At 34.7% G+C, this 25,898-nt stretch overlaps 1 protein-coding gene and 1 long non-coding RNA gene across 5 annotated transcripts in view; both read right to left on the minus strand.

The window, feature by feature from the left end:
- LOC119639967 (hybrid signal transduction histidine kinase L-like) overlaps positions 1-25,898 on the minus strand; it is a 66,826-nt gene that overhangs the window by 21,885 nt on the left and 19,043 nt on the right. The window contains exon 2 of one of the 2 annotated variants that reach the window (XM_038037728.1): positions 21,814-24,777. In XM_038037728.1, coding sequence (XP_037893656.1) covers positions 21,814-24,144 — 2,331 coding nt within the window. In that variant the 5' untranslated portion in view covers positions 24,145-24,777. Of the gene's footprint in view, positions 1-21,665; positions 24,778-25,898 lie in introns of those variants that run through there. The other variant, XM_038037718.1, reaches the window with a different exon arrangement.
- Positions 18,024-19,698, minus strand: LOC119639996. Of its 3 annotated transcripts, none has more exons than XR_005247596.1 (3): positions 19,604-19,698; positions 19,425-19,534; positions 18,024-19,337 (listed from the first exon to the last, which is right to left on the minus strand). It is a non-coding gene; the product is annotated as an uncharacterized LOC119639996 (long non-coding RNA). The 3 variants fall into 3 exon arrangements; XR_005247595.1 differs by having other exon boundaries at positions 18,024-18,745; positions 18,898-19,534; XR_005247594.1 differs by having other exon boundaries at positions 18,024-19,534.

The raw sequence follows: 25,898 nt of genomic DNA on the forward strand, positions 1-25,898 counted from the left end.
TAAGCAAGTAAGCAAGCAAGCAAGCAAGCGAGCAAGCAAACAAACAAACAAACAAGCAAGCAAGCAAGCAAGCCTTCATGCCACAAATCTGAAGCTGAAACTTTTCATGCAGCTAGCTAGCGGTAGCTATCGTAAAACAACAACAACAAGAAAATTGTGCACAACATCTCCTTACCACCACTACTACTACTATCAGATGTACATAAAATGCGTACAAGTGAGAAATTTTGTTGAGCACAAATCAAAACGCATTTTGCCAACAGTCAGTCAGTAAACTCAATAGACGGACATTAAAAGAAAAAAGTAACTAAACGGAGAGGCCATCATGATGACAATAATAATAATAATAATAACGATGATGATGATGATGACGACAATGATAATGATTATAATGATGATGGTGATAATGATGATGATGAAGGTGATGATGCTGATGCTGATGCTGATACTGATGTTGATGCTGATGCTGATGCATCGTAACCATCAGTAGACGCTATTATGCAATGAAAATTTTTAACTCATTTTATGAGATTTATATGTGATCTCAAAATGCACAACCTTTGCTACTACTACCACTACTATTACTATTACTACTACTACTACTACTACTACTACTATTACTACTACTACTACTACTACTACTACCACTATTGCTACTACTACCACAAACACTAATGCTCTATTCCTACAAATCATTTCCTAAGGCAACGTAATTATCATCACCATCAATTGCAACGCATTGCTTAGATGTCTGTGACCATACTCGTCTTAACATACGCATGATCGTATGCATCAGTCATTTAGCTTTTATTCGTACGCGTATAAGCGAACAGTTCGTTTGGCTTAGTTATTCTAGTTGGATTATTAGAGGATATATGTTGCAATTTCAACTGGATTTCAGTCAGCATAAAACAATGCGCAACAACCGCAATAAACGCTCCTCTTATGCTTTAAGACTGCTGCGTTTCACTATGGTATAGCGGATGGTAATAATAATAATTGTTTGCTTACCTTAATATCTTACGAGGAAATTTTTACAAATACTTTTCTTAGCCACATCATATTCAAGTCAAAGAAGCGAATATTATTGAGGCCTGACTTTATACATCTCTTGTGTAGCATTTAAATTTTCTTCTTAATATTCATGCTTCATGTATCCTATGTGCATAATATGTGCACATGTTACAGTAAATTTTCTGTTAATTTTCTATAAAAAATTAATTGGGAATAGAACGCTTTTTGCAAATATCTCTAAGAAACCGTTAGAAAATTAAGCTCAATATTGATGATAATTCATTTCGTTTTATGAAAAGAGGGCAAAAAAACAAAAACGGAATGACAAATAAAAGTAAGCAAAACAGATAAAGTGTCGAACAGATTTTACGTGTAGGACAAGCGGAACATGAACAGGCATGCAAATCGATATATGTTAAGAGACCTAAGTACGGGTAGGATACAATAGCTTCCATTTGAGAAAACATACATCGTACAGCCAAAAAGATTTTAACGAACCGTTAAATAGCACCGATTAACGAATGTAGCAATGGGCGCATGTGCAAATTGAGGCACCTGTGAACAAGCGTACATGAGGACAGATCAACAACGTTTAGAATGAATGAATGTGAAAGAAATATCTGTACACTGATTATCGAACGGTTTTACTCGTACCTGTACACCTATATTTACATAAACACAAGAGACGCGCCACCGGACATGCATACGAACTAGAAAATATATCTGCCCAGATATGTATTTATCTTATAATCCTATAATCTGGCGAATGGTTGATTCATCTGAAGGCAGACGTAGACGTAGATGAGGGGATGAGGGGCAAATTAACGTTACAGAAATCGAGAGATGTATGGACAAAATTTCGGGGAAATCACGCCACGTGACAAAGGCTAACACAAGTAGAATTGCGAGCAGAAGTAAGGGAAACTAGCCAAGGAACCCAAGAAGACAAAAAGCAAGCAAAAGCGGGAAAATGAAGGTGTAAAAGTAATCGAATTAACACACAAACCGATTAAAGAAAGAGTCAAACAACGGGGCACTTTGATGATAGAAATAAAGGATGGATATGGTTAATGATATAATTAAATCGATTCAATACCCGCTTCCATTTGAAAACGGTTTGCGAATTGTATTTCTCGACGACGGAGAATGCGACTGATAACAGTAGACCTTCTACATAGAAGAGCGTTTGTATTGAAACGGGAACAGTGTCTGAAATTTAGTTTTCTTATTCGGTTTTTATTATGACTTTTCCAAGAAAAATATGACTTAAAAGTCCCGCCGGCAAGAAAACCGCCCATGCATATATGCAAAAAAAAAAAAAAAACGTGTGTTTAACATAACCAATAACAATAAAAAAAAAACGAAAAAAAGCAAAGGAATTATTAAACAATGAGTGAATAATTGCTCGTTGATGTCCATTGCTGGCAGTGAAGCAAGTCTGTCACATAGGCGAGCAGATGAGAGTTGCGCCCATCCAATCGGTGTTCGCGGACTCACATGTCAGTCCGATTGGACCATACTTGGGCGTGATAGGTGTAGCGCCGGATGGGAACGCACCCACCAGGCTAGCAGCCGCTTCTTATCACTTTCTTCCCCTTCCCTTCCCCCCCTCTTTCTGGCCATCGCCGTGTTGAATACATAGGACACATGTACTAAGAGACACGTGACAGGAAGAAAAAAAAAAAAAAAAAATTGAGAAAGTACGCGTTATTTGCGTACGAGTACGAATATTGAATGAATTACTTTGCGTTCGTTTTAGAATTTTTTTTGTACTTTTAGGAAATTTCTTTATATCAGTAAATTAAATGGAACAGAATGAATGACTTAACTTAAAACACATCTGTAATAATTAGAATCGCTTTCCCTGCACTTAGCTAAGGAACTAGAATTAGCCTTCCGACTTAATAGTGCCTTAGTCTGTGCTAACTTTGAAATTTATTCGTTTGACGACATCTTTAAACTGAGCGGTAGATTTCTTTACACTTCACTCTCACGGAATTTTTGCGACGTTATCAGCATCTTTTTAACTTAATGTTACTTTTGCCTGCGCTGCACTACTTCGATTGTACACTATCTTTCGACTTGGCAGATCCACTGCTTACTTGTAATTGACTGTACCGTTTCGTAGGTCATCACTAGACTTTCAATTTAGTTACCCCATTTGTTTCACTACATAAATCTGCAATTAATTTTGTGCTTCATTTGGCTTGTCACTCTCTTTTCGCGAATGCTCGGCTTCGCCTTCGCCTTCGGCTTTGTAGATGCCTACGCATAGATAATTGCATACCTTCGCGAATTGCTTTTATTCTTCTACTTGAGTTTATTCTTGAATTTGCATTATTACGTTACTAGCTTAACCATGCAACTTATTCGGCTATCGTTGTATTTGAGCTTTAAGTTGTATTTTTCTCTACCCCCTACTGTCGGTGTGCGCTGTGAAGGTACTGTTAGTTTACTAATGTAATAGCACTTTTGCCCACAATATATTAACCCGCTGAGTATTTTCGAATCTAATAGGTCTGCTCTATACCAAGTCACCATTCCATTCTAATATCTCTCTACGCAATTCTCTTATCTACGCAATTTAACCGCATTGGATGGCATATTGGCTAGCCAATAGCATAGAATTCAAATGTTAAACGTTGGTTACACTTAACTATCCCTATAGGTAGATGCCACGTTAGCACTACGTTTTTAGGAAGTAGTTTAGTATTTAGCTTTACACTATAACATCAAATTGAGCTTGTACTTTGTTAGCTAGCAAACATTTTTCGAGTTAAGAGTACTTCCGCTAATAGTATTAATTGGCCAATTTAGCGCTATTCCTCTAATTTTGCAAGAGCAATAAATAAATGTCTGCGTTATAATAGCACGTAGCAGTAAAACTGTAGCTGATTAACTGTACTTCTGTCTTTCAAGGCAACAGTATTTTGCGTCGGATTGCATTGTCCGATATGTTTCCCTCAGCTAATTCCCACCCAGGGATGAAGCAATGAATTGATTTTTGTTAAATGAGTGTGTGCCCGACCCCTTTACAAGTTTTGTAGCCGCTATATATCCAAATTATTTAATGCATATAATTCGTAGCCAATTCGTTTCGCCCACCTTTTACTGTATATTAAGACTAATTTCCAAGTATTATTTTACACGTACCGTTTCGTACGTATGGCAGTTAAAATGTTATCGTCAGTGTTAATTATTCGTTCACCTGCTGGATAAGATAAAATAAATGATAAATTTAAGTAAGTTTCATGTAAAATTGGAGTAAAACATGGATACCGCCAGGATTAAAAAGAACATAATATGTCTGCTAGGAAATCATAAATTATCAAACAATTTTTGTAAAATATATATATATATATACACACACACACACATTTATGTATATGTTAATGCACTAATAAAGATAAGAGGAGCAGTGCAGACCGGGCCGCCCCTCCAGAGAGCTAAAATCGCAATATATTCTAATTAGACAAAAATCGTAAAGAGCGTAGAATAATAAAACAAACAAATACATGCAAAATAGTTGCAAGTGACAGATGCGAAACAAACATATGTTAAAACGAATATACAACACATGTTAACACAACTGAGACAAAGTCACATATAGATACACATGCACAAACAGCCACATGTCCACAAATATATATATATATATATATATATATAGATTTGTATGTATATACGTCAGCGCAAAGCAAACAAATGATACATAGTCATGTTATTTAACACCGTAATCTTCTGTCGAATTCCAATAAAAAAAAAAACGAAAAAAAGGTAATCGCCAGCGTAGACCGAATCTTTCGATACCTATACGATACGAGGAACTACTATACATAATACTTGTCGAGAAGATGTAAATCAGCTCCCAGGGGTGCATTTAACATCCTCTATCATTGTTTTTTTTTTTTTTTTTTTTTTTTTTGTTTTATTATAGTATATCTCATAAATGACAAGAGATCAGCATATATTAGAAGAAATAACTGAAATCTTCCTGCGTACAATTTTAATCTTAATTTAAGAGATATGCATAAGCAGATGTCTTTATATATTTAAGGTGAATTCCCGCTTATGCTACTTAATGCGGAATAAGAAAAAGTCATTGATTGCCCCGGGGCCAATCTTTAGTCTCTAAATGCCAGATGGAGACGCTTTATGCAGAGGTGGTTTTTTCTGGTCAAACTTTCTTAGATCTTATATTAAGTAAAAGCTAAGGTACGATAGTAAAATAACAAATCTACGGGCGAAATATATATCGCATCATTCCTTATTCATCACTTTTTCTTTACAATTTCGTCATTCAAAGGCACTTATAATGCTAGATAATATGCCGTTATTTTTTAAGACAGTTGATGAATATGGTACCGTGCGCATTACAAAATACGGACGCCATAGCCTTGCCACTCGACTTTTGCCTTTTTGATCGCTTTTGACGGCTTTCCCTGATTGCTGTCCACTCGACTCACCGCTCGCTCTTTGCTGACCTTTAGAGAGCAAGGTTTGTAAGCTTGACATTACAACAAGCATCCAAGAATGAGCTATAGTTCTCCGACCTTACTATAATCAACGATACGCTTAAGCATTAGGAGAAAACCCCGCTCAGCTTGTCAACGATTGTCAAGCCTTTCGTAAAGAAAAGTCTCTGGAGTCAGTTGAAAAGCGTTTTCAGTCTGTCAGAGGTAACTTAAATTGACAACCTGTGCAACGCTTTCATCTCACTACGAAGTTTTGTTTCTTTCTTTTTAAATACCAGCCATATAACTGCAGGGACATGAAGCAAAGCCTCTGGATTCCCTATATTAGATATGTAGAGTGCTTTAAGCTGATAAGCTTACTTAAGGTGTAGATTTCTGCTTTAATCAAAGTGGTTTCTTGCTCGGACTGAATCAGATGCATTCTAAACTATTGTTCGTTGCTGCTGTTATAATTTACTTAACTCTGTAAAACATTTTTTTTATCCTTAACTGCTTTGATTGTAGACGGAAAGCATAGTCGTTTATCAGTAACACATTCAAAGCTCGAAGCCTTGAAATTTTTTCATAGGATGTACTTCTTACTTAAAATATGTTTCGTGACAGAAGACACAACGAATTTTATATGCTTTCGATAGGTGATAACATTAAAAAATTGTTAAAAATAAAATAAACGAACCGGCAGAAGAAGGTGGTGGCTAACACAAGCGGACACACATTGCTAAGGCGTTAACAAACAACGTACATGAAGTCGTAGACTAAACGCAGACACTAAAAAAGAAATTTTAGAATGTTTTATGCTATTAACTAAAATTCAATGGTCTCCTGGCATAAGCGTATACGAGCGTGTGTTCGCGTTTACCTACAAACATTATGTTATTAAAAATTTTTATGGTTTGTGTTACGTTATCGTTGTCTCAATACCTACCATCACAGCATAGAAGTACATTATGATAAGTATATCTAGCAGTTCGTAGCTTTGGATAAATTTACCCGAATGCCTTACACCAATTGTTCGTCTTTCCTTATGAGATTCTGCAATTTTAGTCGGCCTACAATTAGTCTGCAGTTTGAGTCAATTTATTGAAACACGTTCGATCGAATGTGTTTCGCTCCGGGCTGCTGCAGTTTGAATCTGTTCATCTTAGGTCATTAGATTTTGGGTACAAATCTTTTCAAAAATATACATCCTTCAGTCAGCAGTCTCCTTCTCTGTGAAAGTTGAAGGACTCAGAAAATCTTCTAAAAAAAAAAATTTCGTATTCGAAATTTTCAAAAATTTTCTTAAGCAAGAAGCTTAGCGATGTCTAGCGCTAACAAATGGAAATGCGTTAGATCTATGATTCGGATAGTAACACCCAGATATGTCCGTAGTGTAGTGTAAAAAAAAGTATAATCATTTTAACAATATCCGTCCATCCTATCTTTTTTGGTTTCGAAAAAGAATAAACAGTTGGTATGTGCACATGGTCCACATGTTAAGCTCGCGATAATGAGCATGAGTCGTTAACAAACACGCTCACAAAACCTAAAAAAAAAACAAATTGTAGCCTATAACTGAAACGTTGCAACAAACGTTTAGTAAACTTATTTATCACTTCAAAATGTATCTTTATCACATACACTTACACAAATAATGAAATATATTTCAATATTTTTCAATATGGACTTAAGATGACGAATGTATTCCAAATTGCTTTCCATACAACTATATAAAGTTTTCTGCTTGATATCCATAGGTCCGAGATGGAGGGTATCCAAAATTCACTCCGCATCGTACATCGTTCTCTTGTGTGTTATTATTAAATTGGAAAAAAAAAAACCACCTTAATACGCTCTCGCCCCTCGCTGCGATAGAAAGATATTTACATCATTATTATTGACTTCCAGTTGACTTTCCTCTTGTTTTGACCATTACTTTTCGTTTTTTTTTTTTTTTTTTTTTTAACCTGCACACGCTTGATTCTGTGTGTCTTGGTATCTTATCTTTATCAAAATCAAATAAAAAATATATTTTTATGCAACTGCAATAGCTGTTGTTGTAGGAAGTTACTGAAATACATTACACCAAGTAGACGCAACAGATAAAGTTGTAGTCTTTGGGCGTTAGAAAGATTTTTTGTTTGCGGTAACATATTGATAAAATTTATGATTAAAAATGAGAAAGACAGAAAAACTTTAGTATATCAACTAAATTGCAGAGAGATAACGGCATATTAAATGACAGTTCAGCTCGCTAGAGAAGTCAACTATTTTAATTGAAATTACACTGCAACAACAAATGCAATAACAATAATTGAGTTTTGCGAAAATAAAAAAAAATAAAAATAAAAAAAAAATAAAAAAAAGTTACTTAACATGATTAGAAAATTGAATTTCATTAGTTATCTCCGCCTCTAGAGCTTATCGATAATCTAATAAGGCATGTAAAGCTTATGTAAAAATCAACTTTAGCATCTCTAACCTTTGCAATGATTTATTTTACATTATCTATCGTCTTCGGGGACATGAAAACTTTCCATTAATCTTGAAAACTAGTTAGAATATCTTTAACTTGCCACAAAGTTAAAAATAAGGCAAAGAAATTAAGAAAAAAAAAAAGAAAAGCAATAACACTAAATGTACCAAAGGGGAAACAAAACCAACTTTTCCTAACTTTCGGGCAAAATTTCGTGCCGTCAGTGTTATATCATCGCCATCTTTATCCGATCTCACGATTTTCATTATATAATATATAATCAGTATACATTATTGTTAACTTTAATTTCGTTTATTATTGGGTATATTAACTATGTGCGGATTTATGCACGACCTAAGAGGACTGGAGTTTGATCAACATTTAATTATACCAATCGATCCAAAATCACGTTTTGAATTGATCAAAGCTTGTCTGTCCGTCGGTCTATCTGCTAGCGTTGTTTTCTTCTGTTCAAGCCGCAGATCACTATTGATGAAATATTTTGATCAAATTTGGTACACTGACGTCATTTATGCCATGGACGAATGCTGTTAAAAATGGTTCAGATTGGATCACCTTTTCGACCACTTCCCACATAAGGCCTTATTCTGAATATATATTATACGGTTAAATGTAGGGTGATGTAGGGCATGTATTGGTAGGCTATGTCCCACTACATGCTTTTTGCTTGTGCTTATTGATAAATTTGTCCAAGTCACTCTTAACAATCATTCGTCATCTTCCTGCTACTGCCACATATTTTTGTTTTTCACATGCCATCAAAAACTTTAAGGCAACGTTAGTTACTTAATGTGATAATGTGATAAGTATCGATTCTAACCCTCTTCTATAATTAATTATTTTATTTCTCTATAAAATTTTTTTAAATGGATGATCGATCATATCTAATATTGTTGTATAGATTTCCTTCGTATGCAGCAAACTTACAATTTTTATAGTAAAGCCTAAAAATAGGCAAGATTTTTGCGCTCTTCTAATTTAAAGCAGCTAGGGGAGATTAATACAATAAAAACCGTAAAACCGTTAAATTCATTTATAATGGGAAATAGTCCAATTTAGGTTTTAAACGTCTAATTAGGAAAAAATTATTGCATTCCCTTATAAATTATAAATTGCACGCGAGCCAAAATTTAAGATTTCGAAATTTATATAAAATAAAAGTAAATAAATTTTGTCAACGGTAATTTTGTAGAAAAGTTCTAAGCTTTAACAACACTGTTAAAAAAAACAGTATTTTTGTAGAGCTTTTTGTGCGTTTTTGGTGTTGTTAACATGGTCCCGCGTGTCGTTGCTCTTGTAAACTTAGTGTGCGCTTGTTGTTACAAATTCTAATATTTGTTTATTTGTGCTATTGTTTACATTTCAAAACCAGTAAGACTGAGATAGGACGATTGCCTTTACTATACATTAAATTCTGTACCGTCATCTTTCCCGAGTTTGTTCTATTTCAAATTAAACATATCGGAAATATTTGATTAAATTTGAAAAATAATATATTTTTCAAATAATAGTATGGTGGAGTCATGTACAGAAGTCCTACATACAATTGCAATGCCAATTCCAAGAAGGAAAATATACTTATACATATATACGTACATAACATGATCGCAGTGAATTGCATAATCGATTTTTATATCCATCACCGGACGGATCTAGAATGAATTATAACAGCAAACATAATTCCACTCGTTTATCTAATACATCAACACGTCTCGGCCAAAGTTTTTCCTTGATATCAGTTAGGACGTGAAAGTACAATCGTTTGAAGAAAGTTTTCCCAATGCCCAACGAAAGCTCATCATCTAACACCAATATCGCAGCTGCGAAGAATGCAAAAAATAGCAAAAAATACAAAGAACAACAAGCTGGTGCAGCAACAACTATAGATCCTTTTCAACGTTCTAAGGAATTTTAGAATTTAAGAAGGTAAAACGCAGAAAATATATAGGATCGTAACCGATGGCATGTTAAGTCATATCATAAATGATGAACTGTTCGCTGAGTTTCACTGAATTACTCGACCAGTACAAAGCAACCGATTCTGACTATGAATTGATTCTTGAAATCTTGTTATACGGAAATTCACGATATAAAGTTCAGAATAAGGATAAAAATGGCTAATCGAAAGGACCAAATCAATCATTAAACCAAGTTTAGTCGCACTTATTTTTGCGATCAAGGTTGACGGCAGGCCAGAGTTGAAAGCGGAATGCAAAAGAATTGACAAATTTTTGCGAGAGAATAAGCAAAAATCGAGAGAAGTGAATGGGGTTAATCGGTCGGAAGAGGTGAACCGACGCATATTTCAGCAGATTCACTTAAAACCTAATTTGAGAGGATTTTTTTCTTTTCCAGTGAACCTGTAAAACAGGAATCGAAGGCAAAACGAGCGACGTTCGAATGATTTTTCAACAAGACAAAGCAAAAACAGTTAAAAAAACCACTTCATTTATGACCCTGTCCGCTTTTACGTACCTTACTCTGCGGAAATTATCATTTCTCATTGCCATTTATTTAAGTGCAGGCAAAGTAATTGGGCCTTACAGCCTTTCACTTCTTACGGCAACGTGAGAAGTTAGCTTGAAGAAGCGAGAAATTCTCTACCACCAAAGTCCACGTTGCCGTCCGTAGAAATATGGAATAGTTGTCAATTTTAATGGGAATGATTATGAAGATATTGTAGGTATTGTTGTACCACCTTTTGCAATATTATTAGTACACGATGAGATATACTTTAAGGGTTCTTTATATTCGTCTTAACTGATTGACAACTCAAGGTTTTGCCGCAGTTTTGTTTACTTAATCTTTCCCAGGATTTCTTCTACTTCGTACATAAGATTGCCCGATCAAATGCCCGATCGAAACAAAATCTAGAAAACTTTATTAATTAAAGTAAGAGTTAAAGAAAATCTAATCAAAGTTAATGCCAGCTTTTTACCTCTTTATTCGCTTTATTCCCCTATACCAGTAATGACTAGCCTTTCCTAAGTATCCATAAAAAATGTACTTCGACAGTTATTAGCAATAGGAGATTTTATTTGATGCATATTTATAATCATATTTTCATTCCATTCTCACGCACATACATATAACGAAAAACTCTTAAACGCGTAAACAATTAAACCGAAACCTATTAGACTATTTAGCTAATAAACAATACTCGCTAACGAATTATGTTACATCGCATACATGCAAGACAATGTATGATATGTTTCGGTTCTTATTGTTGTGTTAGTTAAATGAACAATTCTCTTTTGATTGATATCAGTTTGCAAAGGTAAACAATTGTTAATAAAACGATTGTCAATAAGATGATAAGTGATTGTAAAAACCGCAAATAATAACAATTTATTGAATATAATTTACTAAGGAGCGTTAAATAGCAATAAACACAAAAGTAAATCAAATTAAAACCATTGACAAAAATGACAAATAAAGTGACAATAATAATAACAACCCACGGCAATGTCAAGACAAAGTTGATTTTAATTTTATAGATAAAAAAAATAATAAAATAAATATATATACAGATATATATACATGTATAAAATGATAAATTTAATTTAAGAAAATATATAAATAAATTTTATTTATTTATTTATTTTTAACATCTATTACTTGATTCAACTTGATAGCTGAAATAATGCGCGTCTCCTTGCTATTGTTCTGTTTTTGTTTTTTTTTTCCAGCAAAAACCTTCCTACTAAAACACTGTGTGTGCTGTGTGACGTCAATGGAAACCATGAAATTTGAGTTTAGTGATGGTTTTGTTTTACGTATAACAGCACAAATAAATTCTTTATTACTAAATGAGGTAAAACACATGATAAAACGAAACTCTTAATACATTTAAGAACAAAAAAAAAAAAAAAAAAAACTAAAGGCAGACTTTTTATGCGTTGGGTCGCACCTTTAATACTGAACAATGTAAACAATTTATTTACAAATTGTATATGCACTATAGAAGTTAGAGCCTGCTAGTTACGTACATATAAGCCATCATATATAATTAAATTCTCAAAAAAAAAAAAAAAAAAATTCAAACAACGGAATACACAGCCTTCTTAGTACCGATTATCGAGTAAAGTTTTCGGGGTTTTTTGATCGTTTCTAGTGGAACAACCTCTTTTAGGTATTTTTCGTGTTCAGCATTATCTCTGTTTGTACGACTTCGTTTGAAATCAGCAAGCCACAGACATACCTCCTTCCTTTCTTTGTTTCGATCAAAAAGCATTCTATCGTTCTTTTGAAGATAAAAATAAATTACTAAAGACGTTGCTAAAACCACTGTAACTCGTAAGCGAACTCGTAATCGAATGGGCATGAAATTTTGACACGTGTCGTCTGAAGCTTAGCACTTTGTAAGAGTAATGTATATGGCATTATTAGCTAGTCAGCTAAACTTAAACCTCGTCTCGTAGCATTATAATCTAATATGAGAAATTTTTATCTGGAGTTCTTAATAAATAATCGATCGAGCATAAAATTTAGCTTATTATCAGAAGGTAACATTAATAATGCCCTATTAGTACATAATTCCGCGGCAACTCTATGCTATGACACTATATACGGTCCATAAGCACATTAAATTTAGTGACAATAAAAAGGCGCTCGTAAAGGCGAGCGACTACCAATTCCGCGACTTCAAATGTCAATGCTCAGTCGATAAAGGAATCAAACTTATCGATTGGGCACACACCCACTAGGCGGCGGACACCATCTCTCTATCTCTTAATGTTTCTGTAGTTTTTGGTGGCCATTACCGTATAACACGAATAGAGGGCATGCCCTGAGTGACTGATCTTAAAAAAAGAGGAAAGTACGAAAATTATATTCGGTCATAGCCGAATTTCTTATACCCATCACCGCTATTCTAGAAAGGACTAAAAAAGGAAAAGACCTAATTTTCATGTTCCATAATATTGGGTGTGCGCGGCTGACTAACAAGCAAAACACATGGAAGACAAAGGAGTTGACAGTTTTTGCTGCATAGGCTTGTGGGCGTTGTAGGCGTGTTCTTCGAAACATTTGGGGCAATGTCAATAACTTTTGCAAGCTTACAGGCGATATCTTCATTTACCACATTATACTACGCACTTGCGTAGACGGACAGATGGAAAGATGAATGCATTCCGAATTTGAAACTGGCAAATCATTTTGATATATTTTGGAGCTTGAAACGTTGTTTTTGTGCCTTATGAAACTTTTGAAAAAAAAAATGAATATATGACACACTATAAAATTAAGTAGGTGTGGACGATTTCTTCCATTTCTATAGGGGTACGACAGCACTCCCGACTGAATATTTCATGTAATTTTTATAGATTTATCTGCCGCAGTTTAAGAGTGTGTTTTTGAAAAACACAGGTGTCCTCATTTTACGTAGTAGTGTAAGCATATTCTTCGACCGATTTGGCCCATTTTCAATATCAACCTGCGTGCAAGAACTTCTAATGTTTTTGCAAATTGAGATGAATTCGTTTGTTTCATTTTTGCAGCCTGAAGATGCTTAAAACAGACATTCCGTAGACGAAGAAACGGACAGATGCGCAGACGGATCAATAGGCAAGCTAAAATCAAATCAGAATTCGATGCTGATTAAGTTTATATATAATTTGTGGGGATGCCGAAGCTTCCGTCTGGACATTGCAAACGTTTTGACAAAATGCATATACCCTCTATCCTTCGGTGATCGATGTAAAAAAAGACGAGGTAGACTGTTACGACTAAACCCTATTCTATGCAAAGAGAAAGTTTCGAATAAATATTGTTTAGCGCTACAAACGTTACGATAGGTTTATTAAACTTGCCTTCGACATTGACTAGTACAAATACTGTAATACGAGTTGGATATTTTTGATGAACGGAATAAAATCATTTTCAAAATACACAGCTAATATATATATATATATATATATATAGATAATAACAGTTGTATAAATTGCTGTCATGCATGAACATAAATAATTTATAATTCTTTTTGTTATATTATATTTATGCCCATCAGAGAAGCATGGCGGGTATAGTGCCCTAATTCTAAAATAAAAATGGTGGTCAACACGACCTTGTGGATTACTTTTTCCTTTAATAATACCAGCGATATGGGTATAACATAAAAGGACTTAGAGAGTAGAACGCGACAACCAAAGTGTGTGAATTCTAAACGAATTGTGGTGGACATCACAACCTGATAGGTTAATTTTTCTTAACAATGCCTACTAGCGAAGTAAAAGGTGAAAGATTAATTTTATCCCATTCACTTTTTTATGACAATAAATAGAAACATGGGACGCCAAAGGTTTTAATACTGGTGGGTATTCGAGATTCGATCCAGCGGAATACAACTTTCTTACTTGTTATTGTTATTAAGCAACCCCTGGAAGTATGCAGATTTCTTAAATACTTCATTGTTTGCCTAACGTCACTATACCATACAAGTCTGCACAAATGTCATTACAAAGGTTTATCGGTAAGTGAAAAATTTCAATTATGAGTCTTAATCATTTCATAGTAATTTATCATAATAGCAGCAGCATAGGTTAGATACCATTCGATCGATTGATTTCCTGTTTTCATTAATTCATTAGAAAATTTTATTGATATCATTCACATGCAACAACAATTGATATAAAAACCGTTTTGATTTTCTTCTTTTCTTTTTTTTTTTTTTTTTTTGTTATCATTATTATAGAAATAGAAAAACTATTAATCATTATGCTGAGCCCACTTCAGATAAACAACACGTCTAACAGAGTGCAGCAGTCATCTTGCTTGCTAAGTTACGTATGAATGTGTATGAATAATTATTTACGGACAATTGAAAAAGAAAACTGCTATCAATGTCAATGGCATAAGCACACCAGTAGCACGAATAATCATCTTAATGAAATGCATAAAAATAAATAATAAATCTGGCAAAAAAAAAAAACGCGATACGTAATACATAAATAAAAATTTGCCTATGACGTCAATTTAATGTAATAAGAACAAATAAATATTCGCTCTTCCATCGTAATAGAACGGCAGACAATTCGTCGGGCGCATTAAATAATTAAGCCAATCAAAGTAGTTCCACATGCCTATAAGAACAATCGGGAGTAATTGAATGTCGGGCAGAGGCGATGATGGTAAACTTCCGGCCATTTTTGTGGCACCCAACTGTTCATTAAAACAAAATTTATTTTTTTCACAAATTCTTGTAATTTTTCTATTACTACGGATACTAAGCACGAATTATAATGTTAGAGAGTCTATCGAACGTTACAAAGAAATGTGACTTCAGCATCGGCAAAGCTTAGAAACATATGCATATATGCACGTATGTATATATGCATCTGCATATATGTACACATATGTAAGTGTTTATATATATAGGATCTTTTAATGAGACAAGATGTCAGTTTAAAGCAATCAGACATTGCTCTGCGAACTATATGCGAAGTTTCACCATCCCACCGCATCGTCCACATTTGTAGCATGAATATGATCACGCACAAAAATGTCAGTCGACTACATTCGATAACGCATCTACTCTTTCCATTGTAATGGTCAAATCAATAGCTCAAATATGCAAGTACTTGCACCTAGTACTTGCACTCATGTAAGTATTTGCGCCCTTGTAGCTTATTACGATTGGAGAGATCGTTCCACGTGGTCCTTTTTACTGCCCCTATTTTCATAACTTCCTTTGGATTAATTTAAATGGAGTGGAATTGTAGCTATGGGCGGGTATGCAGGCAGAAGAGCAAGCTTTATTAAAAATGCAGTGGACCGAAGCCGTTTTACGGAGCAAAGCTACCCATTGCCACCCTATTTCAAAAAAACTGCTCTATGTGAAAATTTGGCAATTTTAAATCTCTCGACAGCGTAGTTTGGGTAATAGTGCTTCAGTACGCTAAGTCGATTTGGGAAATTTGGATTGGACGGGCAATTCTTTGAACTCCCGCGTATATAATCGTTCCTTTATATGGCAAAAAAATCTGATTTATACTATTGTTGCAGAATGGTGATGTGACATAAAAGTTAATTGAGCAAAATGCAGGCGACCTAAGTCTATATTTTGGACTTCACACCACATAAAGGTTGCCATGGTAAAACAAAGTAAGTTTTTATAATCCAATAAAATCTCATTTTTAATATCATCAAGATGTAGCAAGAAAATAGATGAAGAATAATCAGCTGGGTGAAGTGCTATATAGTGGCCTCCATGCAAACAAGATATAAATTTGGATCTGTTCTCTCGAAAATAAATGCAGGGCTATGTTAAACAAAGTAGTATAGGATATTAGTGCTTAACTAGAAATTCAAATGCTTTGCAACTATTAGATATTCTTGTCAGTAAATTTTTAAAACAAATAAATTTATTAAACAAGGAATTCATATCAAGTGCTATTAAAAAAAAAAAAATCAAATTGTTTAGGAAAATGCATTGAAAATAATAAGAAATCGCTACGATGATCAAGCAATGGGACAACAAAAGCGTAATGCAAGTGATATAAGCGCTTGAATTGTAACAAAAAAAAGCCACTTGAAGACAAGCCACGTCAAGGAGCGCCACCAATCTTATCGACTAATAAAAATATTTACAAGATTAATTATCTTTTTAAAGATATTTATCAAAAGAATTGCAAATCGAACACTTCAGGACACTTAATGAACAATTTGCAATTATTTTATATTCTCCTTTTCCTTTTGTTCCAGAATCACAGTAATATGCTCCTTTGTACGCAATACCAAATATCCAACTAATATTTCTCCACAAAAATCGTATTATTGTACTATGGCTTTTTCAATGATCAAGTAAACTGTTTGGAGTGGAATCAATAAGGCTCGTCAAACAAATTATATACTCAATACTTTATGAGAATGAGAATTTATTATAAACTGAATAAGTAAAAACACCGGAGTGGACCACGGCCGAGTATTACCTACCCTACACTACCTTTCAATTATTTATAAAACGACGAATTTTGAAAATTACGATGTGCTCCATATCATGAATAATTTTTGAAAATAGAGCTATATATGAGCAGTGATCGAAAAGTGGACCGATCCGAACCATTTTCAATAGCCTTCGTGTTTGGGGCAAACCACAATGGTGTTGTGTATCAATTTTCATCAAAATATGTCAAAAATTGTGGCCTATAGGTTGAACACAAGAATCCAGAACAGACAAACGGACAGATGGGCACATGCATAGATAGAGAGACGGACAGAAGAATGCACGGACAGACGGACACGCAGCCTGATGCACACGTGAATAGATGGATGGACGGCCAGACGGACAAATGGACAGACACGTCTAAACCAAATCACAAAGTGATTCTAAATCGATCGGTATAATGAAAGGTGGATCCATCTGAAGTCCTTGCATACCTGAACGCAAGCTTAATATATCCCCGAATTATACGTAGTTCAGAAGGAAAAAAGCCCATATTGACACTCGAAGTGCGCGTATAATTTCCAAATAACATCTTCCCTTATTATTTAAATCACAATACACTTCACAGTACCGTTCAGAAGAATCTCTATTATGAAAATAATGTTTTAAGTTTCTTTCGCGTAACTTGTTTTTTGGTTGGTCATGGCAATCAAGACTATTTCACAATATCTGAGGTTATGAGAAACGGTTAATTAAGTTAAATTAATGTTGTGAGAATTTTCTGTATGCTGTCGGAAATGATCAATAGCAAAAACAAAAACAACAACAATACTAGTGTATACATTTTATTTCAAAAACCACGATGAATATCTTGATACGACGACGATTGACGTCAAATATGGAAAGTTAACGTTCTTTTTTATTATCATTATGATTGTTTTGTATGTTAACAACGCAGCGCATTAAACAATAAACGAATTGTTAGGTGTCTTAGTTAAAGTTGTTAAGAGTCATCTAACTGCTATATAAAATAAAAAAAAAAAAAAATAAACAACAAAAAATGCAGGGCTTTTAAGTGGGTGGACTTATTTGATGCTTATTGAGTGTTGTGCTTAACTATTTGAATGCCTATAAACTTCATAGATAGAAACTTTTTAAAAAATATAAAAACATTTTCTTTTTTTTTGATAAATTTTATTTCTCAGTTCCTATAAAACTACACAAGTACTGACGTCACTTTCAGATTGTGCAAAAAATGCGTTTTAGAGAATTTGTGTCGTATTACGTGCAATATTAAGTACGGCAGGCAGCGCATAACATCATCGTTAGCGATAAATCAAAACCCATTTGCGTGTTCATCAAATGGCGTAAGAAATAAGCATAAATTTTTTCTCATAGCTACGACAATTACTTTGCGATTAATGGCCGCAATATTCATAGAGTTCTTCTGTAAACACATCACTCAAATCAAATTCATTTGAAAATTTCAAATTTCATTTGAATAACGCAATTTTTGACGTCTTTGTTCTGAATTAGTAAATGCTTGCATGTATTCTGATCATTTTTACACTTCAAAAAGCCATTTGTTGCGATAAATTGGTGCAATGTATATGAATCGATGTTAGTATGACATCGATGAATATTTAGCTTCGATGTCGATGTGGATGGCTCTCCTGGACTAACCCACGCGCTTTTGCGCTTGGGATCATTCTAGTAGATCAACTTGTCTTTGTCATCCACAACACGCCACTTCTTTCTTTGCCTGGCAAATAATGAAACCGCGATGCTGGAACGATTCGAAATGCTTCATCAGCTGCTAAGTTGTTCGTAAGTTCTTTGAGAGCTTGAGCTGAATTCTCCGCCAATAAGTATTTCAATTACTTGTGTTCGATCAGTTGCCTAAAATGCAAGATTCCGCAACCGCAGCCGAGTAGGTAAGAAACGCGATTAACAAATTAGTATTCGCGTATTCAAATCTCAGTGCGTTAAAGCTTTACTTGATCGTGATTGTAGTGATCGTATATATAAGTCGATAAAGGCAGAAAACTTACCGATTGGATACACAGATCCACTAGGCTGGGGCGATCTCCCTATGTCATTACCTTTCGTAACTTCTTCTTCTTCTTTCTGGCCGTGACTGCATTACACGAAGTGGAAAATGAAATGGCCTGTTATCGAAGGTGGTGAATCAAAAGTGCATCCAAACGCTATGAAAAATTTTGAGTTTATAATACTTTCACAATGCCACTTAATCCTTATGTACTGGTAGTATACGCAGGCTTAAGTCTTTACTGATGGCGAGTCAAAAATGTAAACATATGCAATCGGAATGCGATTGATAAAAAAATTGATATATCAACCCAAGCATAAGGTCACGAAAACTTCTCTTCGCTTTTCCCAAAGTAGAGTTTTATTGCCCCAGAAGCTCTATGAAATTTTAAATTTCCTGATCAAAGATTCAATTGTTCATTAATGGAAACACAGCAAAACGCTTAGCCAGAGTGAAGTTGAAAAAAAAAAAACAAACAGTAATAGTAATGACAGTAAATACAATACTAATAATAACAACAATAGCAACCTGTTAAAAATATTGTGGTGCATGCTGTTCCGTTATTAAACCATAGATGTGATCACATAACCTCAAGGCAAAAAAAAAAGAGCAAACATATGAAGACCGCTTGGCCACTTCTATGAAAAAACATACACTTAATAGTCTTAGTTAAAGTACAGAAGAGAGAAGGTTTAGGGTAATCTTACCTCAGGCTAGAAAAGCGAAAACGAATTCAGTAAGACAAAAAATATTACATTCGTCTAGAACTGAATATCTCTTTCCCGTATACATATTATCTTATTATTAAAAATAAGCAGAAATCTAAAGATAATAAAAAACTAAGCCCATCAAAAATGTCTATCAGCTCAAGCAGATAGTAACTCGTCGGTTGAAACAAGTGAATGAACTACAAGAAAGGATATCTAATGAATATGGTAGCGCAGTCCAACTCAGGGTTGCCATCATTTTTTATTTATTTTATTATTTATTCTCACGTCTTGCAATAGGAGATCGACTGACGCGTCATGCTGAAAAATCCATAATACCTTTTCTCTAATATTGCCACCTTAGTTCCCTTAATTATCGGCGCAATTGTGTCGATTGCCATTATTGGCCTTCCCAAGTGATGGATTTTTTTTCGAATGGATTGTAGTACTTCATAACAGCATATAATAAACTTAGCTAGTCCTTCCAAGGTAGGTAAAGGTGCTAAGTATATTCACGCTGACGTTTGATGTTTATGTTAATAATTCCCTTCATCTGCATCATGATTATTTGCGCTTACAAATTGCATCGTACTCATCTCTCAACACCCGATACATGCAGGAAAAGTTAAGCTTCCTGAATTTGGCGTTTTCGTTTTTGTAGGAAAGCGGACTTATTTAAGTTCTCAAAAGCCATGTAACATATATGATATACTTCAGTTTTGCATAACACGTAAAAATAATATTTCATGTTTCAGAAATTCAGTGCTCCGCAAATGATCAACAAGAAAGTACCGCTCTCTTTTAGACAAACGGGTAAGGATTTATTTATACGACTGATAGATAAAACGCTGACCAAGATGTATTAAGAGAAAATGAGATGCTCCTTAAGAGAAATGCATAAAATTGTTACCCGCCAATGTATATAATATGAAAATCGTGACTCTTTATAAGCAAAACATGATAAGTACACTGAATATCTTTTCTTCTTTATTCTGTTCTGGTGGGCCGGTAGCTATATGACGAGTTTTATCAAAAACTTGATGACAATCACTGACTGTGTTACACGTCTTCAGAAGGGAAATGCTTGGATTTGGGAACAGCAGATGCAATAAATAATATCTGTTCGCCTAATGTAGTAGGGAGATTAAAGCACTCAAATTTTTCAGATAAGCAATTGGGCGCGGGTTCAAATCTTAATGAAGTAAAGCATACTGGTCGTCGCTACACTAAATGCTTAGCCGGTAGAGGCATAACATTTACCGGCTGGGCATGCATTCCACTAGACCGCACCCACTCTCTATGTCCTTCTCTTAACCATCACCGTATTACACGTTCAGGAGCCACAATCATATTTAAAAAAAAAATGCAAAAGCTCTTCCAATACTGACTGTGAGTGCAACGGAATCATAAGGAGAGAACTTCACATGAAACGTGCAAAATAAATGCAAAATTGCAATAAAAGTAACGTTATCTGCTCAATTTGAATATCTCATCATTTACGATCGGTACAAAGGCAAAAAAAAAGGGAAGAATTGAAACTGTTGACTGATGATAGCTGTTGACTGATTTGAATGTTTTTTCCGCTTACTTTTTATGGAAAGTCAAACAACAATATTTGGTACAAATTTTTTTTTTTTTTGGTTTTTCGTTTTACATAAAATACTTAATTGGATAATGTATTTATTATATATTATATATTTATATTATATATTTATTTTCATAAAAGAACAAAAATATCAACAATTTTTGAAGTAAATGAGACTAAACGTATAAACATCACGAATAATTAAGATAAGATTCGAAATCAGATAAAATGAAATCAAAATTTTGCTGCTGTTGTTATTTCATTTAATTCCACAGATAAGATAAAAGGAAATGCGAATAATTAAGAAGTACAATGACATACTTCAGTTGTATTAAACCACACATATTTATTTATGTATTATATATGTATATGTATTGTATATATATATATATATATATATATGCAAGTGGCAGAAAATCGCATTTACGTTAACGCTGATTAGATCAAATTTTTATAAATATATGTACACTTAGGCATAGAAATATGTAAAATGTATTTTAGTCTTTTTTTTGGAGGGGGTAGGGGGGAAGCGGGGTAGTTTAGAGACTAGAACTAATTTTGCATACAATTTAATCTAGAGGGAATCTTCAGTATTAAACAATCCCTTCATAGAAGAGATACCTACCTTTTTGGAACGTTTAGCTCCCAAATGCTGGGCAGCGAGCATATCGGTTATGTCTTTGCCATCACGATCTGAATTACCTTCCGGTTGTTCGCGTATGGTGAAGCCATCTTCATCACCACTTAGGGAACATGTTATGGAACAATCACTAGTTTTACGCTCCAACTGAATACGTTCACCGTTTACAAGACATTCGGCTCCGTCTAAAGCCGATATAGTTGAGCCACAATAATACAAGTTACTGCATGAGGAGGCAGCACTTACGTCAGAATTATTGTCGGTAGCTGTATCCAAAGAGGAACGACGTCTACGTTGTCGTTGAGCTCTAAAATACTCAATTTCTTCCAACGTAATGCCACACATAATATCGTCCGAATAGTCTGAAACCACAACGGAAGGAGTGCGGACAAATCTAATACCTTGCATTTCGTTGGGAGGAAAATCGCTAAGACAAGACTGAGAAGACTCACGTCGTGAGCTAATTCCAGAACGATGATCTTCTGGTATCTCTACTACGCGTTCTTCCAATAACACTTTACTGGGTATGGGAGTGGTCGGTAAAGGAATTTGTGCAACAAGCTCTCTTTCCGGAGTAGGAGAGTCCGGCAAAGTGGTAGGTTCTGCTAAAGGTAGCAAAGCTGGCCTTAATGGCAGATCGGTTACAGTTAACGTCATGCGGCGTTTTTGTTGATGCTCATTAGCAGGTGGACTAGCATCCATAGCCTCTTCTACATCCAAACCTAAAGCCGAGTCACTACTAGCCGAACGTGCCACTTTATCTTTATGTTTCAACATTGCCACCGGTCTTTCTATGGCGGTATTAGTGGTGCGTATGGACTCATTATCGTCATCGTCGTCATTATCACTGCTGTAGGGGCTCTGACCTAGATTGCAACCCTCATCCGACAAAGGGCTATTACGTTGTTCCAAAGCACTGCTACCATCAAATGGTTTCAACGTGTCCATTTCTTGGATTTCACGATCCTTCAGTTGTGTTACTAACATTTTCTTGTCGATGTCGAATTTCTTAACCAGTTCCTGTATCTGAGGAAATTTTACAGCACGTTGCGGTTGTTTCACACCACACTTTACTTCAATTTGCTTTTCAAATTTTTGGGACAGAGTCAATTTCCTTTGAGCCACCAGTGATAAAGGAATATTCTCAACAACTTCTGCCGAGGGTATCTTTAACTTTAGATTATGTTGTCTCTTCAAAACGCGTTTACTTAAAGCACCAGACGATGACCGTAAAGAGCTGGAAGAGGCTGCCGTGTGAAACTCTTGGAAAAACTCCTGTTTTAATAAAGCTTTCCGTTCAGCTAATGTTTTGCTAGTTAATTCCAGTGGTTCACATTGATGTTGTTCTTGGGTGTTTGCTGATATTTCTGTTACCGCTTTTGATGTGTTTGCTTCCAAAGTTTTTTGATCACTGAATTGCTGCAAGTCTTTTGACGTACATTTATTTTCTGTTGACGATTTTTTTGTATTAACTAATGTTGTCGTGGCTTTCATTGTTGTAGTTGTTGTCGTTTCTGTCGTTGCTGTCGTCGCTGTCGTCGTTACCTTACAATTTGTTTTTGTATTTCTTGTCGTGTTGTCGTTTTTTACCGTTGTAGACAATGTTTTTAACGAACGCTGTTTACTCTCTGCAACCAAAGCCAACTGAGTTGTACTAATGTCTAGAGATAAAGCCGCTCTCATCGTTTCATTAAAGCAATCGTGTGGATTCGTTTTAATATTATTAGCATCATTGTCATCGCTGTTGTTGCTGTTATTGTTATTATTATTAATGTTATTGTTGCTACTTTTAACGCGTTTGCTGTTGTTGTTTTTATTTATCGTACAACTAACGTCAGTTAAAGTGTTACTGCACACTGTGTAGGTTGTTGTGTACTCATCATCAGCATCGCGATTTCTTGTATAGAGTGAACCGTCGCCACCTTCGCTACCTACACGCGTTCGTAAAATACCTTCGCGCCTAACGTCTGCAGCAGCGCCACTACCATCGCCACTAACAAAATTGTACGCTAAGCACTCCCTACGCTCGTTGTGCTTAGGATTAAAATTGATCGTTTTGCTGACGTCGTTTATCATTTTTTTAATTAAATTGCTGGTGCTATTTGGTACGGCTGGCTTTGTTACACTTTTTAGGTCAATTTGCTGTTCACGGATTTCGTGGCCCGCAGTTGAATACCTATGAACAGCCCCTGGAAATACATCCCTTTCCTCTCCGACTCGCTCCTCCAATGTTGTTATAAATTTTGTTGTATTTGTTTTCGTACCCTGCAGTTGGCCTAACATTTCATCAAGTGTATCATTATCTTTGGGACTCATACTGTCAATAGCGCAAAACGCAACACAGTTCAACACTTAACTTGATATCATTCAGCAATTATCTGTTGTCGTTGCTCCTATTAGTGGTCGTGAAATGCGTAAGTTTCTCAAGGCTTTTCCAAATTGCAATGACGTCAATGTCAAAAGTGCTTTACACTGTTACAATAATTTATTAGCATTCCATCAGACTTGCATCGCCGCCTTTCATCATCTTTCTTTTCATTGCAATTATCTAAACGCTTTATTCAAATTTAACTGACTTTATCTCCAGCGATATGTCTTTCTCTCTCGCTCCGTCTTCCCCCCAACTTTTTCTTTGCCTTTGCGTTTACCTCTCGTTTCCTTTACCTCTATTGCTACCTCCGTTTCTTATTCTTACTTTTACTTTCTCTGCCTCTCTATCTCTCTATCTTTCCGTCCGTCTATCCGCACTATTCCGCCTTGTGGTTTCAGTAAAATTGGTTTTCTTTGATTGCGTGTATTCCTCTTCTTTAGACTTTGAACAGCTGCCTTTGAGATCATTCATCGTTGATGTGAAAAGCATAATTTAGTTTATTTACATTTTCTCATATTGTTGTTTTTTGTTTTTGCTTTTGTTATCGCTGTTGAGTTAAATTGCCGTTAAGTTATTATCTGTCAAAAGAAAATATGAAAAATTATTTCATTATATTATAAATTAAATTAATTCATAAAAATAAATGAATAAAACAAAAATTATCTAAGAATTATTGTAAACTAAGCAAATTAGATAAAACTAAGATTTTAATCGCAAAAACACATTAATCCGATAAAATCTTCCCCTTATAAAGACATAAAAATATTAGATAATAAGTACACAGGCCTTTAAACCTTTTCCGTATTAAGATACAGTGCACTGTATAATAAAGCGACCAATCAAATGATCGACTAAGAAAGTGAAAATTTCAAATATATCCATAAATGTAAGTCAATCAGCTATACACTGAATAGACTAGAGTTAATACCTAGAGCCAAATAAAGTTTGTGAGTAGAACCTTCTGAAACAATAGTTTTCATATGGCATAGTTTTCGTATGTTCATGCACAGTACGTAGCCGTTAGAATTATTTTCAGAAAAACAACAATACGAGACAGTCGCTACTTAGTTATAATCGGGGAAAAATTTCGATATATTTTCTTTTATATTTCAAAAAAAAAAAGAACGCGTCGACGACTCACAGAAGGTCGTGCTCAGTGTAGAGAACAGATGCCTAGAAATATTCCCCTCCAAAATTTCCCCTACTCTAGTCTACCGTGTAGGGTCTGCCAAAGTTTTAATCTCAACTCATGCTAATATTTGATGAATACAGAACTTGAGCGTAATTAATTTTTGTGAGAGAGTGGAACCTGAATGCCCATAATATTTACTCTTACCTTTCCCCATAGGCTGGGTTTTTCGCTATTAGACGCATGCATTTATTTATTTATTTATTTTATTCCACTTATACTAGAAACTCAACTAAACAAATAACAGTCGAGTTCAATAGGCTCTTAATGCAAAACTAATATTAATTAACAATAAAATTGAGTATAAGCATAATAAAACAAATAAGAAGAAAAAAAAAGAAAAAAAAGCATGTACACTATCAGCATAGGAGCACACTTACAACCGGTACAGGACCAAATTGCAAATGAACCCCTAAGCCATCGCAAACATGCATAAGCCTGGCAACCGATAATAAATTGACAATAATTCACTTTCGAAACGTAACGACTTTTTAAGAATAAAAGCTAGTT

Source organism: Glossina fuscipes, unplaced genomic scaffold, assembly GCF_014805625.2.
Source record: "Glossina fuscipes isolate IAEA_lab_2018 unplaced genomic scaffold, Yale_Gfus_2 0, whole genome shotgun sequence".
Classification (NCBI taxonomy): domain Eukaryota; kingdom Metazoa; phylum Arthropoda; class Insecta; order Diptera; family Glossinidae; genus Glossina; species Glossina fuscipes.